This window comes from Ctenocephalides felis, unplaced genomic scaffold (assembly GCF_003426905.1).
Source record: "Ctenocephalides felis isolate EL2017-DRISC unplaced genomic scaffold, ASM342690v1 CF-g0.4_SCAFFOLD_03342, whole genome shotgun sequence".
Taxonomy (NCBI): Eukaryota; Metazoa; Arthropoda; class Insecta; order Siphonaptera; family Pulicidae; genus Ctenocephalides; species Ctenocephalides felis.
In genome coordinates this window covers 3,147-16,900 of record NW_020539496.1, presented here as the reverse complement: position 1 = coordinate 16,900, position 13,754 = coordinate 3,147, and the positions used below count along the sequence as shown (strand labels likewise).

The window sequence follows — 13,754 nt, the reverse complement described above, 5'->3', positions numbered from 1 at the left end:
TTTCAAAGATGCAATTCAAAGTGATTTATCATTGCGTGTCTACATTTTCAGTAAATCTATAACTAGCAGCAAAAGGCGGAAGTAAAGCCGTTAGTCTTACAAATAATCATACACCGATGATTATTTTCAAAGATTTAAGAGTACAGTTGTAGCATATAATACAACTCATCATTTGCAAATTATTATCATATTTAGTAATAAAAAATGCTTCTCATCGTAGGTTAAATAATGTAACAGTTTAACGAATGATTTTTAGGATTAATACAGATTGGAAAAATAACCGGAACAGATGGTCTGAAAATCTGTTTAAATAAAAATAAAAAAAAAATAAGATTTACTGATACCAACAACAACCCTTAAGGATCAATTTTTTTTTTGAATCTTTTGATATGCCCTACGCTAGCACATCTAAATTTGATATATTTGAACTTTTAAGAATTTATTTAAAAAAAAGATTTGTTTATCTCATTTGATGCAGCAGGAAAGAGCTATTTCACTTGAATACATATTTTGGTTCAATATTTTTAAATAAAAATGCTGTTGCTTGGTACAGAAATATTCATTGATATTAGAATCCATCCATTTGTTCAATCATGTATCTATTACAAATGCATTCTAATAATTTATTCGACGAGGTTTAGTCACCGGATGGTTAACGAACTGGTCTAGGAATGAATTTCCTGCAGCAACTCCATTACTCGTGACTTGCATAAGAATAACTTCCGATGGAAGTAATCTTAAAAATCACCGTCATCAAATAACATTCTTTGGAGTATAAAAAAGTATTTATTTATAAAATACATAGTATTAACCTATAAATAATAATTAAAATGATGCTTGGTGGCAGTTATTCTAAAAACAAGTCTCTTCGTCTCATCTACAAATAGTGTGTTTTCTTAGGTTGTTTTTGTTGCGGTGGTGTTTGCACAAAGCGCAGGATATGAGGAGCGCAAAAAATGGCATGCTGCTCCTCTGAAGTCAATTTGTGACCTATCTTGCAAATCTTGATTAAAAACCTGAAAAAAATAATATGAAGATACTTAGAAGCAAACAGAATATTTACTCGGTGTAGTGAATTATCATCATCCTCCTTTATTCAAATATTTAGCTATGCTTTTCAGAATTGATTGGTATTGAGAAATGCAATTAGTTTATTATTCCCAAAGCGGAGTGAAATCATATTCAAATGATATACCGATATGATGATTATCATATTTTATTAAAATATTTAGCAGTGGGTTTTCAAAATTGACTGGTGGAACATCAAATATTTTTTAATTGCTAAAGCAACACCAATCATACATAAAAGAAAAAAATCATACATAAAACTAAAATTCTGATCATCATCATCCTATTAAAATATTTAGCGACGGTTTTCAAGATTTATTTTAGAGACCTCGTATATTTATTATTCGCAAAAGCAGAGTAGAATCATATTAGCAATTTAAAATGAGCCTAGGTAATGACTCGAATAAATTATAAATTTAAAATAAAACAATTATGAAAGTTTGGATAATTGTATTTAGAAATCGTCTTGGACTTTTTTTAAATTTATATTATTTCAATGCTTGTGAATCTTAAATAATTTTGTAGCATTTTTAAATTAATTATCCGAGCTAAGGATGTTTACTTAAGTCTCTCTTTGAATTTAATAGAATATTGGCATACACTGCATACCTAAATTCTTAAAAAAATTTATTAAGTCAATCTTTTCTTAGTTCACTGCAATTATACAGTAAAGTAAGCAAAAAATTGGTGCTCCAATGACTTACATAAATTTTAAGAATTTGGTAACATCAATAGGTATACTATTTTTCGGGTTTGAGGTACGACAACGTTTCCACCATTCCATATAATACGTAATTGATTTACATAATTTTTAAGAAATTTGAAACACATCAATTTGTATTTTATTATATATATAATTTTTAAGAAATTTAAGACATATTAATTCGTATTTTATTTTTTGGTTTGAGGTACGACCAACCGTTATAAGAAAATCCAGTTTTTTCACGTAATCTTGTTTATTTTAAATATTTATTAATTTAGTGACGATTATATAACGTTTTATACTGAAAATTGTTCAAACTTTCATGATTTTTTTTAAAAAGTTTACTACTTTACTATTATGGGACTCGAGTTATAGCGACATTTCTAACGAGTAAGAGTAGATCAAATGTTCAATTTGACTCTACAATATGCAAAAGATCATTACAATATTCTATGAATGATTATAACTCATATACAGTTAGATTCGTCCTGAAATTTCTAATTTTAACGAACAAAATTTTTAATTTAGGGAGTATTTTGTTAGAAAAATTATATGGACACATATCACGTATTGTACACAGACAATTCATATATACATTATATGTGGAAATTTCTCTTATACTGACTTTGAAATAAAATTCCACAATTTCAAGAAATTTGAGCAAAACCCGAAATTTTAGAAAAAGTTAAAGATTATGAAAAAATGCAGACACCACTCATCTATTGCCCTAAGCATTCCCTTTACTAGGCTCCATGCGCTGCAATTGGTCTTATTAAAACCGAATTATCGCCATCACAACAAACCTTGATGCAAATATTTATTTTCTAAAGAAGATTGATTGATATTTCATTACATCAATTAAATTCGCATTATGTATCACTCACCCCGTTGAAAACGATTGTGGGAATGAACTGAGGCCAGATTGCGTTCGTCTCTCTTTCGGCGCGCAATTGCAACAATCTTCCGACGTCGGACTTCATGCAACGATCGACCAGATTCCAGTCGATTCCGACCATCCTAGTACACTGGAAGAAAAAAACAGAGAAATTAAGATCATAATATAAAGTTATTTTAATGGAAAATAACTAATTCGGAGGTACATTCATCCATTTGTCCATTTTTATAAAAATAACACGTGACACACCTGTGTTGATTGCCTTTTACCATCCATTCATAATTTAGCCATTAATATTAGGGTGATCCTTAACATGGACATTTACGAATTTCTTTGCTCCCAAGGGCTCCAATGTTTCCAAATTAATAAAAAATGAATCTCTAATAGTTTAGCTCTTAATATTAACATTTAGATAGAGCGCACTCCAATATATTTGTTATTAACATATGTCATTAAGTAAATTCTTGCGCCATCTGTGATAGTTTCGTGATCTCAAATATTATGACACATATCAATATTTATAAACCATTAAAATCTAATTAAATCCATGTGGGCTGTTCCATAATATCTATTCATCATTGCATCAAGATTAATTTTGCAGCAAAATATTTATTTAATTGGTGATGTAGAAACTCAAATTATTATCTTGATGCCATTATGAATAAATATTAAAGAATGGCCCAAATGGATTTAATTAGACCAGTATCCACTAATAAAATCTGCTGTCACATACCGTTGTATTAATTGCTTATATATTTTTACTATCATATTTTTTATCTTTAGCGTATCAATTGTAAGATTAGTATCTGTTATTTAATAAAACAAACTGAAGATATATTTAAAGTTCATTAAGATGCATAAAACATGAGCAGAATTTCAATTAACATAACGAACATTTAATTAAATTCTAATTGGCTTATTAGATGATGTTACTCGCAAAATATGCTAAATTACAAGATTTTCAAACTAATTGCACATTCTGATGCAAATAATTATATAAACCGATTTATTTTTAGAAACGCGCAGACTGCACAAGATGCACATTTAAAACAAATATCAATAAAAATACAAGTATTTTTAAAGCCACATTATTTTATTACATACTTGGTTTAAACTTTATCTGTTAATTGGAGGATGTAAGATGTTTAATGTGATATTAAAAAATTAAAATCTCAAACAATTAAAGAAATTCACGTTTTAAAATAAACAAGTTGAGCAAGTATTCAAAGTTTTTATTTGCTACGACATTCTTATACTGACTATGTAAGAATTTTGATTACAAAGTCAGGGAATATAAAAATGTTATAAATTTCGGTGAAATTCAAAATAGAAAGTATCCTAAACAGTTGAAAAAAAAGAGCATTTATCACAGTAAAGCTATCCGAGAAGAGAAATATATGTAAATTGAGATAGCTAAATCTTTTTAAACTGCGATTTACAAAATCACTGAATTGGCATTCTATTTAGAAATTCAAGTACACCTAAAAAATTTGCTGATGTTCCGTACTTATTGGCACAGATATTTAAAAAAATATATCCAATTTGCTGATGGACCACTTATAAAATAATATGAAATAATAATCTGTATGATTCATCTTACACATTGGTGCATTATCTCATCATAAACAGAAGTAATGAATTTATTGTTTCATAGTATGATATGATTCTATGAATATATTTCGGGCAACTGTCCATTTCCGTTGTTTTCACAAATTAATTAACATTATTTAAATTATTTTTCTAATTTACCGTTTTGCCAGAGTGGTCGGCTGATGGATGCATCTGACATCCCACAAAGCGCATGTGCATCATCGGGTTTTTGCCAGGAGGTGCAGGACGCAGGACTGCAGCATGTTGCCCCTGCACTCTTCTGGACCGTGTTGGCATTCGAAGGATTCACCATCATTAATTTCTGTGAAAGAAAATAAAAAAACAATTTAAATGAATGAAAAGCATTAATTGTAAATTATATGAAATACACAAGTAAAGGAAAAGTCAACTCGAAAGGAACTTGAGTAACTGTGTTGTCGATTATGACTAGAATCGACTTCAAAGGGCTCTTTATTAAACCTGCAAACCCCAAGTCACATTTAGTACCTGGTTCAGCAAACTAAAAATGACCAGAGAAGACATTTCCATGATAAATAGAATTAGATGCGCTCACACCTTTTGTAGGTCTCATTTATACAAAATTGGACGAACATAGGACCCCTTCTGTTCCTGTGGACCAGAATTTCAAACAAATATACCATATCCTTTGGAAATGCTGCCTACTCTCAAAACAGAGAGAAGAACTTCTTCAAGAACTATATAGGAATAATATAACTTTCCCCATTAACACGGCAATATTATACTGAATTTTCTACATAATTTCAAAATCAGGATTTGATCTATATATAGTGTGTATGCATAGATGTATATATGTATATATATATGTATGTGTATATGTATGTATATTTATATGTGTGTATGTGTGTATATATATAGATATTGTATGTAGCTATCTAAGTATATATCATAAATTAGGTTCTTTAGTGTTTTTGCAATAACAATATTATTGAACTGTATTGAATAATGTATACTAAAATATGTAAATGTTGCTAAATGACCTAAAGGTCAAAGGCCAAATAATTAAAAAAAAACTGTGTTGTCTTTTAGAACCAAGATTCAATTCATCAACCTATCAAAAACTGTTTATATATAAGATGATTTCAAAACTCAAAACTATCAATACAATTGTTTGTCAGCAATCAGCAAAAAGAAATAATACGGATTGCAACCAGGCACAAGTCACCAGAACTGACTGATAGAAATCTGGTTGTTAATTTTCCAAAGAAACTAAGACTCAAGACGATTTTGTTACGTATGCAAACGTTAAAACCAAGTAATTATAAATTTGGTATTTATTTATTACATTTAATTCCAATCATGCAAAGAGAAGTAAAGACGTAACAGTAATGCTATCTGCTCAAAATTTAATTCAATTACTTTATGAAGATTATTTGTTTTTGCAAAAGTATATTTATATAATTATGTAAATGATGTACCCAAGTAATAATAATTATCTAATTATAATTTTTATATTATTTTATTATTCCTAATTCTGCAAAGACATAACAGTACTACCATCCGCTAATCTCTGTTCGCCATAGCGATTAATTACAAAAAGCTCATTATCTCTAGTTTTGCTGTAGTAATTAGAAGTCATTACCTATGTTTTTCCTGTGCCCTAGTAGTAGTAGTATATCCATTTCCAATTACGAATAGAAATACTAATCGTGTTTTCAAGATCAATCTATACCACTTTCTTGTCCAGCATCCTGGTAATCTAAGAAGCCATTACCAGACCGACAATAAAAACGTGCATATTGCCATTTCGATCGTTAGTGTGACTTATTGGTTTCTTATGATGTTCATTTATTGTTTTATTGGAGAAGAATAGTCAAGAATACAACTGAGAGTTATGCTAGGATTGATTACCACAGGTACAGAACTATGGAGAGATCACATGTTTTTCTTGGGTGTTATGACCTAAGAACAACCATAGCATTCCTTCGCTATGATGTTGCAATTTCATAAAACAGAACATAAATCAATAATTTTTATCTAAACTAATGTGTATCGATACTTGGTTTTACACATGACAAAGTTGCTTGACAAATAGATTGCGTTCGACAGGAATTTTTAGATACATCTGTGGTTCTTAAGCGGTGATCTGGGGAAAACTGATGGTAAAAGAATAAAAAGATCCGATCGGACAACTAGCCGATTTTAATTCTTTGAATGAAATAAATAAATTCTCTATATGTGTGAATAATATAAAACTTTACAAAGCTTCATTAATTGCCGAACAATTATTCAAGATTCAAGAGCTAATAATGAAGGAACGGTCCAGCCAATCTTCACCAAAAATTGTTCAGCGCTTTTCCAACTAATATCTTTCGAAAAGTTTTTAAATTTTTAAAATCGGTTCAGGACTTTTTGTAAATCGTAGAGAATTATTTTTGCACTTTTCTACTAATTCTAAGAAACAATTCAGCCGATCGTCGTGCAAAACTAATCAATGCGAATTATCATAGAGTTTAACCAAATGGCTTTTAAATTTATAAAATAATAATAAAATCAACCATGTCTTTTTCGATATTTCAAATTGACGTCAAACGAGTATTTTTCGCATAGATCTTATCAATTTAAAATGCAAAACAATATATTGTTTATTATTTCTAACTAGGTCTTCCAACTCGAAAGCGACAAACTTTGTCGTCACAAATGCGACATCCTTCCATCAATAATCAATATTTAACAAAAATCAGCATACAATATGCCAAATAAACATTCTTCGTGCCTTGGGAAGATTTCCAACGGTATTTTATGGAGAGTTCCGCACTATTAATGTTTATATTATTACAATATGTGTATCCGTAACGGTGCGACTGATAAACTGATTATCGATGAAAACGCGTAACTTGTACCGGTATTTGTCATTCCATTGATTTTTTTATTTAGGAAAGGAATGTATCAAGAAATTATATGATGTTATGTAATTAAATTAGTATTTATGATGTAGCCCTGTATGATTATTATTGCGATTTTTGCGAATTTGCGAAACGCGATCGCATACACGTCTGTAGGCGTCGTACTCTCTCTTGGCAATTTTATGGACTTTCTAGTCTTCGAACGCGTAAAAATATGATATTGAGACTAAATATAATGGATACAGATGTTGGAAACTCAAATATTACGATAAAGAAAAATAGACGTTCTTACTCAAGAATGGAACAATTCCAAGGGAATAGATCCATGATTAGTAACCAAGCTTCTACTTACTATTTTGTATTTTTCATTTGTTTCCTTTGTATCTATAGAATTTAGCCATTTACATCATTTTTAATTTTTTAACCGATCACAATCAAAGCCATACATTTTACAATTTTACATACAGGCAGGTTTAGGCGTTTTGACGATACGGGGCAAAAAGTGCCAAAAACGGTATCTCATTTCTTTAAAATTAGTAAAAAAAAGGAAATTTGCCTTAAGGCACGATGCCATGCACCACTAGTTATCTGACCCTATTCAATGTTTTTTCATACTAATTTTAACAAAATATTCAGAATCCTTAACCAGTTTTTTTTCCAAAGGACTGGTATTCAGTAGCTCTTTTATGCCAATCGAGCATGTTGCCACTATGGCTGTAATTTACTTATTTTATTTTTAATAAATTTACAAAATGCTATTGAGAAATGTATTATTCTATAAATAAATAGAAGGAAAAATTTAATTTGCAGCTCATTTCATTTGTCCAGCTCAACCTTAGATGGCGTAACATGGCAAAATTAATAAACTTGAATTCATTCATTACATTTCTTTGAAAATACTAAATCATTTTCTAAACCTTTAATATTACACTTATTAGACTTTGTAAGAGAGGCATAAGATCTCCCTAAATAGCTCATAATATTAAAATTATAAAAAATATTAAGAATAATCACAACTACTTTGTAGTCTTAGTTGAGTAGTAGCATCACTTCTCATTCAAAATTTAAAATAAATGTTATTAAATCTCATAATCTACTCAATTGTTTTATTATTTTTTTTATCATCTATATCATTCATCAATATTTTTGTGGTTTCTTATTATAACCAAGGTTGATTACCCCTGCAATAATAATCGCGCACGAGTTAATTGCAAACGAACCATAAAAATAATTTCTAATGTTATATATCAAATTACGCATTCCTACGATTTGATAAAACACGACTTTTTTTATATTAAATCTGTAAAATTTAATTTAGTTTAACGTGAATATTGTGTAAAACTTATGCTGATTAGGACGTCTAATTAGGTCAAATTGTAAAATTATCTTTATGAATGTAGCCCGAAATTATAGTATGGATTTATGAATATGGTAGATAAGAAAATTAAATAATTTAATACAACTACTAGTAATATAAATATGTATTATATTTTATTTTTTACTATATGTAGTAAATCTTCTATATTATTTTAGGTTATTCAATATATCAATATATATGTAGACTGCTGCACTCTGCAAATGTTGCAACTTGTAAAACATTACTAAGCACTCTAAATATGCGATAATTTGAAAAACTGCTTAGAACATTAAAATAGTTCGTTGACTTTTTGAATTAAATAATCGATTTGTAAATACACGAGAATATCAATTATAAAAAAAATTAAAGTACAACGTCGTTAGAAAATTCTTTAATCTTAATAATCCAAAGTTTGAAATTAGATGTACTGAAATTGATCGAGATCATGAATTTATTTTTTACAAATTAAAGTATAATTTTTCCACATTTTTTTTATCACAAATATATATTTTTGATCGCTTATTTATTGTCCAATGATGAAATTTAAATTATATTCAATGATAATGACACATTTATTAATTGAGTTAAAAGTTTCCATATCAGGACAAAACCATGTAAACAAAACAGCAACAATGACAAAATTCCGTTCCAACCATTTCAAAAACAAAATCTGACGATTATAAATCCGTTACAACTGCATTTCCAGTATTTTGAATTCTCTTCCTGTTATATAACTGGGCAAACCATAAATTATTAAGCGTTATTGGTTTTCAACAAAAACAGAAACCGTCGTCGAGCAGGTATTTTATGCATCTTATACTAAACCTCAGCCGCTAATTTATAATATTACATTACAGTTAGATAGATGCATAATTTGTGTAAACAATAAATAACTAAAAACTAACGTTTGTTATTAAAATTTAATTAAATTTTAAAATAAACTTACCGCTGCTTTTCCGAATGGCACAAATTTGAAGTTCGTGAACGGCGCCAAAGCTTCAAAGTTTGGGTAAAGTTGATTTGATATAAATCTGACACTGTCTGGGCACAAAGTTTCGTAGAAAATGGTCACATCTAGCTAAAAAAAGAAAAAATATCATAATTATGTAGTTTATTTAAAATTTCATTTATATATCAGAAGGTTGTATAGCCAAATAGATAACAACAATGTTTTAAGGAAGATGTAATAAGCTTTTAGTTAAACGGCTGAAATATCCATTTATACTTGTTATTTATCAAGGGAACTATCCACGTCACAATTTAGGTTCTTTTTAAGTTCTTTAGGTTCTTGCCTAGAAAGATGTTGAAAGGTCGCGAAAGAAATAATTGAGCTTTTACGTCGATCAATTTTTTTGACTTTTCCAAAAATTTGAGGATCTGCTCTTCAAAGTCTAAACTTTCGATTTTAAGTTCCTGAAGAGCATCCAATGAAAATTATGTATTTTCAGAAGATTAGCTCACATAATAACAAACTCAGCAAAATAAATGAACTATATAATCCTAATTATTTTTATGGGGGTTCATACGCTTGGCTTCCAAATCTCAAATTCTCCGGTTCAAACCTGATGTCAAGCTGTGGTGATATCAATTTTTAATTTGAATAATAAAGAATGAGTAAAAATAGTCATTTCTGGCATTACGTGATTAAATTAGAGGAATATCATTATTATTAGAAAAAAATTAATAAAAAATTATATCAAATATAGAGATAGAACAACCATTGGGTACCCTTCCAAAACAATCATGTATCATCATAATAGGACTCTTAAGACCAGATTGCTGTTCAAAACCACAATACAAAATATGCATGAAAATATTAATATCTAACTTCCTATTAAAATCTGATTGCAAATTATAAAACGCAATATTAAATTTATAAAAAACCCATATTAAGATTAACCTGATTAGATTAACACCGGTTATGCGCATGTAAATATGTAATTATAGAGATGTACTGTGATAAATTTTGCTTTTGTTCGTAATTATCAGAAACAAGAATCAGTGATGCCAAGATTCATTAAATGTACAATAAAACATTCATTTTATCACGACACACAAATATTTTAGTGGATTAGTATATGGATTTTTCAGAATAAATAGAAAACCCCAATCAGAACAAAATTTGATATCATTATCTAAACCAGCCAATATAATGACTCTATAAAACAAAGTAAATAAATACATTAATTTTATTGTTGTTTATTCTGTGCAGATTATTCAACTTATGGTTATATATATTTATAACGATTATTTTGATGTCTGCCACTAGGTTTTAATAAATAATTAATTCCATAGCATTAATTATTATTAGTAATCAGTTGCATTGAAACAGATCTGAACGGTTTTAATAAAATCTAAACTTCAGATTTTATTAACAAAAAAATCGAAAATAAAAATTTTTATATATCTTTACGTTTCAAAGTTTTCTGCACATTTTAGCATACCTTAGAAAAAATGGATGTATGTGTGTGTGCGTGTGTAAGTATGTATGTATGTGTGTGTGCGGATACAAATTTTCGTTGACGATTTCGGAAACACCGATTAACCGATTTAAATAATTCAAAGATTCGTATTGATAAGGGGTCGTGCTGGTTAATTTTTAAGAAAATCTAAAATTGTACAAAAAACAAATTTTCAAAATTAAAAAAAATAAAATAAAAAATAGTTTTTGGTACGGGGAGTTCTAGCAATTGGCTTTAAGGCACGATGTTTCGAAATAGGGAAAAACATGGGCTATCACGTACTAGTCCCGGGTTTGATTCCAACTTCAGCCAGATCGATATGAAGTAGTATGATATCAAATTTCATCTTGAGGTTAAGATTTCAAATATAATCTCAAGTGCAAATCGTCTTTCGTTGGCAAGAATCATGCAAAACCAAAAACATCTTCACTGGTCGAAAAACTTTGAATCCAAGAAAATAACTTATTTGAACCATGCACTGTACCATCACATGTTCCTATTTATAAATTTCATTACATATGATAAAATCGATTGTAGCTAAAAAAAACTATTGCATCTTCTAACACTATTGTATTAAAATAATAATTTTATTCTAATTTTCAACAGAAATGTATCAGCACTTCTGTATCCATTATCTACTTACCTTGCCATCTAATTCTGATGCAGATATAATTGAAGAACCTAAAATCGAACACAGTACAGCTAGTATCACAGAACACTTGTTGATCATAATGGAAATTAAATTAATAAATTGGTAATAAATAAAATTAATAATCGAAAACGAATCGCGACGCGTCAGACACTTCAGACTCAAAAACACGTTCTAAAGTTCTGCATGGAAGTCCTACATCTTACACTGTATTATATATAAAAACCATATCAGCGATGGACAGCGCTTCTAAAACTGTGCAGCGGGTAATAAATAATCGGATTAGTGCCTATTCGCCAAAATACACTGAAAGAGATATCTTAGAGATATTGGATTTATCGATTTTTTCATATAAAACTGTATGGATGAAGGTTTATATAAATTTGGTAACTTTTTCGCAAGGATGTGTAATGTTTTACATTTTTATATTAAAATGTATTAATTTTTTTTAACGATGTTAAGTTATATTTTAATTTATTAATATATTATGTCCCCATGATCTAAATAGATTATTGAACTGAAAATATTTTTTTTATAAAATTAGGGAGATCGTAGCACTGTCGTAAGTCTCTGGCTACGTTTAAGATAATGTTATGGACAACCTGATATCAAGCAGTAGTAATATCCTTTTTTACTTAAAAAATGTATATATGTATAATATGTACTCATGTGCAAATATATCATCTATATTAGAAAAATTCTAAGACACAATTCTATAAAATATGCGAACATATTGGAGTGGATTTGTAAAAAAAAATCAATCTCCTAAAATTCAGAATATCCGAAAAAATAGAAATATGCCTAAGATTAATTACCTTATCATCTTGCAAAAAATTGTATTCTACTAGTACCAATTAACTAAATTGGGTAGCAATTTCCAATTTTGAATCTGTTTCCAGAATCATCATTTTTTAGTTCTTTGTGCATCAAGAAATTCGATGATATTCATAACTGAAAATAGACAAATTTTAAAGTATTAATATATAAAAAATAAATTATTCATATATCATTTTTTATTGCAATTTGTTACTAATAAGGGGGCGTACATTAGTTACGTGGGGTTTTCAGGGGGAGGGGAAGGTTTGACAAAAAAATCACAAATTATCACGTGATGGAAGATGAGATACAGTAAGATTTTTAAAAAATCCAAACATTTTCAAAAAAATAAATAAAAATAAATACAATTTTTTCGTAACTAAGAATCCACATGATGTTTGGGGGGAGGTAATTTTGAATATCACCACGTAACATCAAGGAGTAGGAGGGGATCCAAAAATCCTTGAAAAATCGATCACGTAATTAATGGACGCGCCCTAAAAGATGTACATGTACGTTTTCTTTGTGCCCACTTTTTAGTGCGCAACGTGATGTTGGAAGTATATTTAATGACCATGTAAAGTATACTATTGAAATTTATCGAAAACATTATAATTCAAGAGATTTTCATTTTCCACACTGAATAGTAAAAAAAATTGATCAAGTTACGTTTAGTTAAGATTTAGGAGTCGATCGTTGCATTGTCCTCCTTGGGCAAAACTTCTGTACCAATTCTTCAAAAATCTTAAAATATTTACAAATAACCTGAGTACAGATGATATACGTCTGTATGGTCAAATGACCCAATTTTTAAATCTGTTTCTATCAATACAACTTCAGAATCTGTGTTACAGAATCGGAGATATTTGTAGAAAAGTTTCAATCATTCCATCTTATTATTGTCTATTGCTGCTTTCTCGACACAGAAATATATAAAATGGTGAAAATACATATTTATTTTCTCTTCAACACAAAATCATATTTATTTAACGTATCTATTATATTAGCAAGACACAGTTGAACAGTATCTGATGTTTATTTAACTGTATCAGATTTTTGCACAAATGAATGCCAAAATATAAATTATTTTTATTTATAAATTGCAGATACTGATATGATTATTATTTGTTTGTTTGAATTCCTAAATCGATCGAGATATGAATTCTATTAGAAATCTCAGATATCAATGTTTAGAAATAAATATATGTATTTGAAATATAAACTATTCCTTCCTTTCATACTGCTGAGTAATAGTTATTGAAATACCAGGGATGATGATAAGAAAAATATTTTTCTACAATTTTTTATTTCAAATATATATATGAAAAA

General features: G+C 28.7%; 2 protein-coding genes across 2 annotated transcripts; both read right to left on the bottom strand.

Annotated features, from left to right (window-relative positions):
* Window positions 1-896: 896 nt before the first annotated feature.
* LOC113382171 (GILT-like protein 1) lies at window positions 897-4,553 on the bottom strand. Its single transcript, XM_026620713.1, has 3 exons — window positions 4,416-4,553; window positions 2,656-2,796; window positions 897-1,016 (listed from the first exon to the last, which is right to left on the bottom strand). Exons 1-3 carry the CDS (start codon window positions 4,551-4,553, stop codon window positions 897-899), a joined length of 399 nt encoding a protein of 132 aa, XP_026476498.1.
* A 79-nt stretch (window positions 4,554-4,632) lies between these two features.
* Window positions 4,633-11,690, bottom strand: LOC113382169 (GILT-like protein 1). The gene is made up of 3 exons (XM_026620712.1): window positions 11,604-11,690; window positions 9,445-9,576; window positions 4,633-4,776 (listed from the first exon to the last, which is right to left on the bottom strand). The coding sequence occupies exons 1-3, from the start codon at window positions 11,688-11,690 to the stop codon at window positions 4,633-4,635; spliced, it is 363 nt and encodes a 120-aa protein (XP_026476497.1).
* Between the last annotated feature and the right edge of the window lie 2,064 nt (window positions 11,691-13,754).

Excerpts from the sequence above, each read along its gene's own strand:
- LOC113382171 (XM_026620713.1), bottom strand. The coding sequence starts at position 4,553 with ATGCCAACACGGTCCAGAAGAGTGCAGGGGCAACATGCTGCAGTCCTG. Across the intron at positions 2,797-4,415 it reads CCGACCACTCTGGCAAAACG|TGTACTAGGATGGTCGGAAT; the intron begins GTAAATTAGAAA and ends TTTTTCTTCCAG. Across the intron at positions 1,017-2,655 it reads CCACAATCGTTTTCAACGGG|GTTTTTAATCAAGATTTGCA; the intron begins GTGAGTGATACA and ends TATTTTTTTCAG.
- LOC113382169 (XM_026620712.1), bottom strand. The coding sequence starts at position 11,690 with ATGATCAACAAGTGTTCTGTGATACTAGCTGTACTGTGTTCGATTTTA. Across the intron at positions 9,577-11,603 it reads CATCAGAATTAGATGGCAAG|CTAGATGTGACCATTTTCTA; the intron begins GTAAGTAGATAA and ends TTCTTTTTTTAG. Across the intron at positions 4,777-9,444 it reads TGCCATTCGGAAAAGCAGCG|TTTGCTGAACCAGGTACTAA; the intron begins GTAAGTTTATTT and ends GGTCATTTTTAG.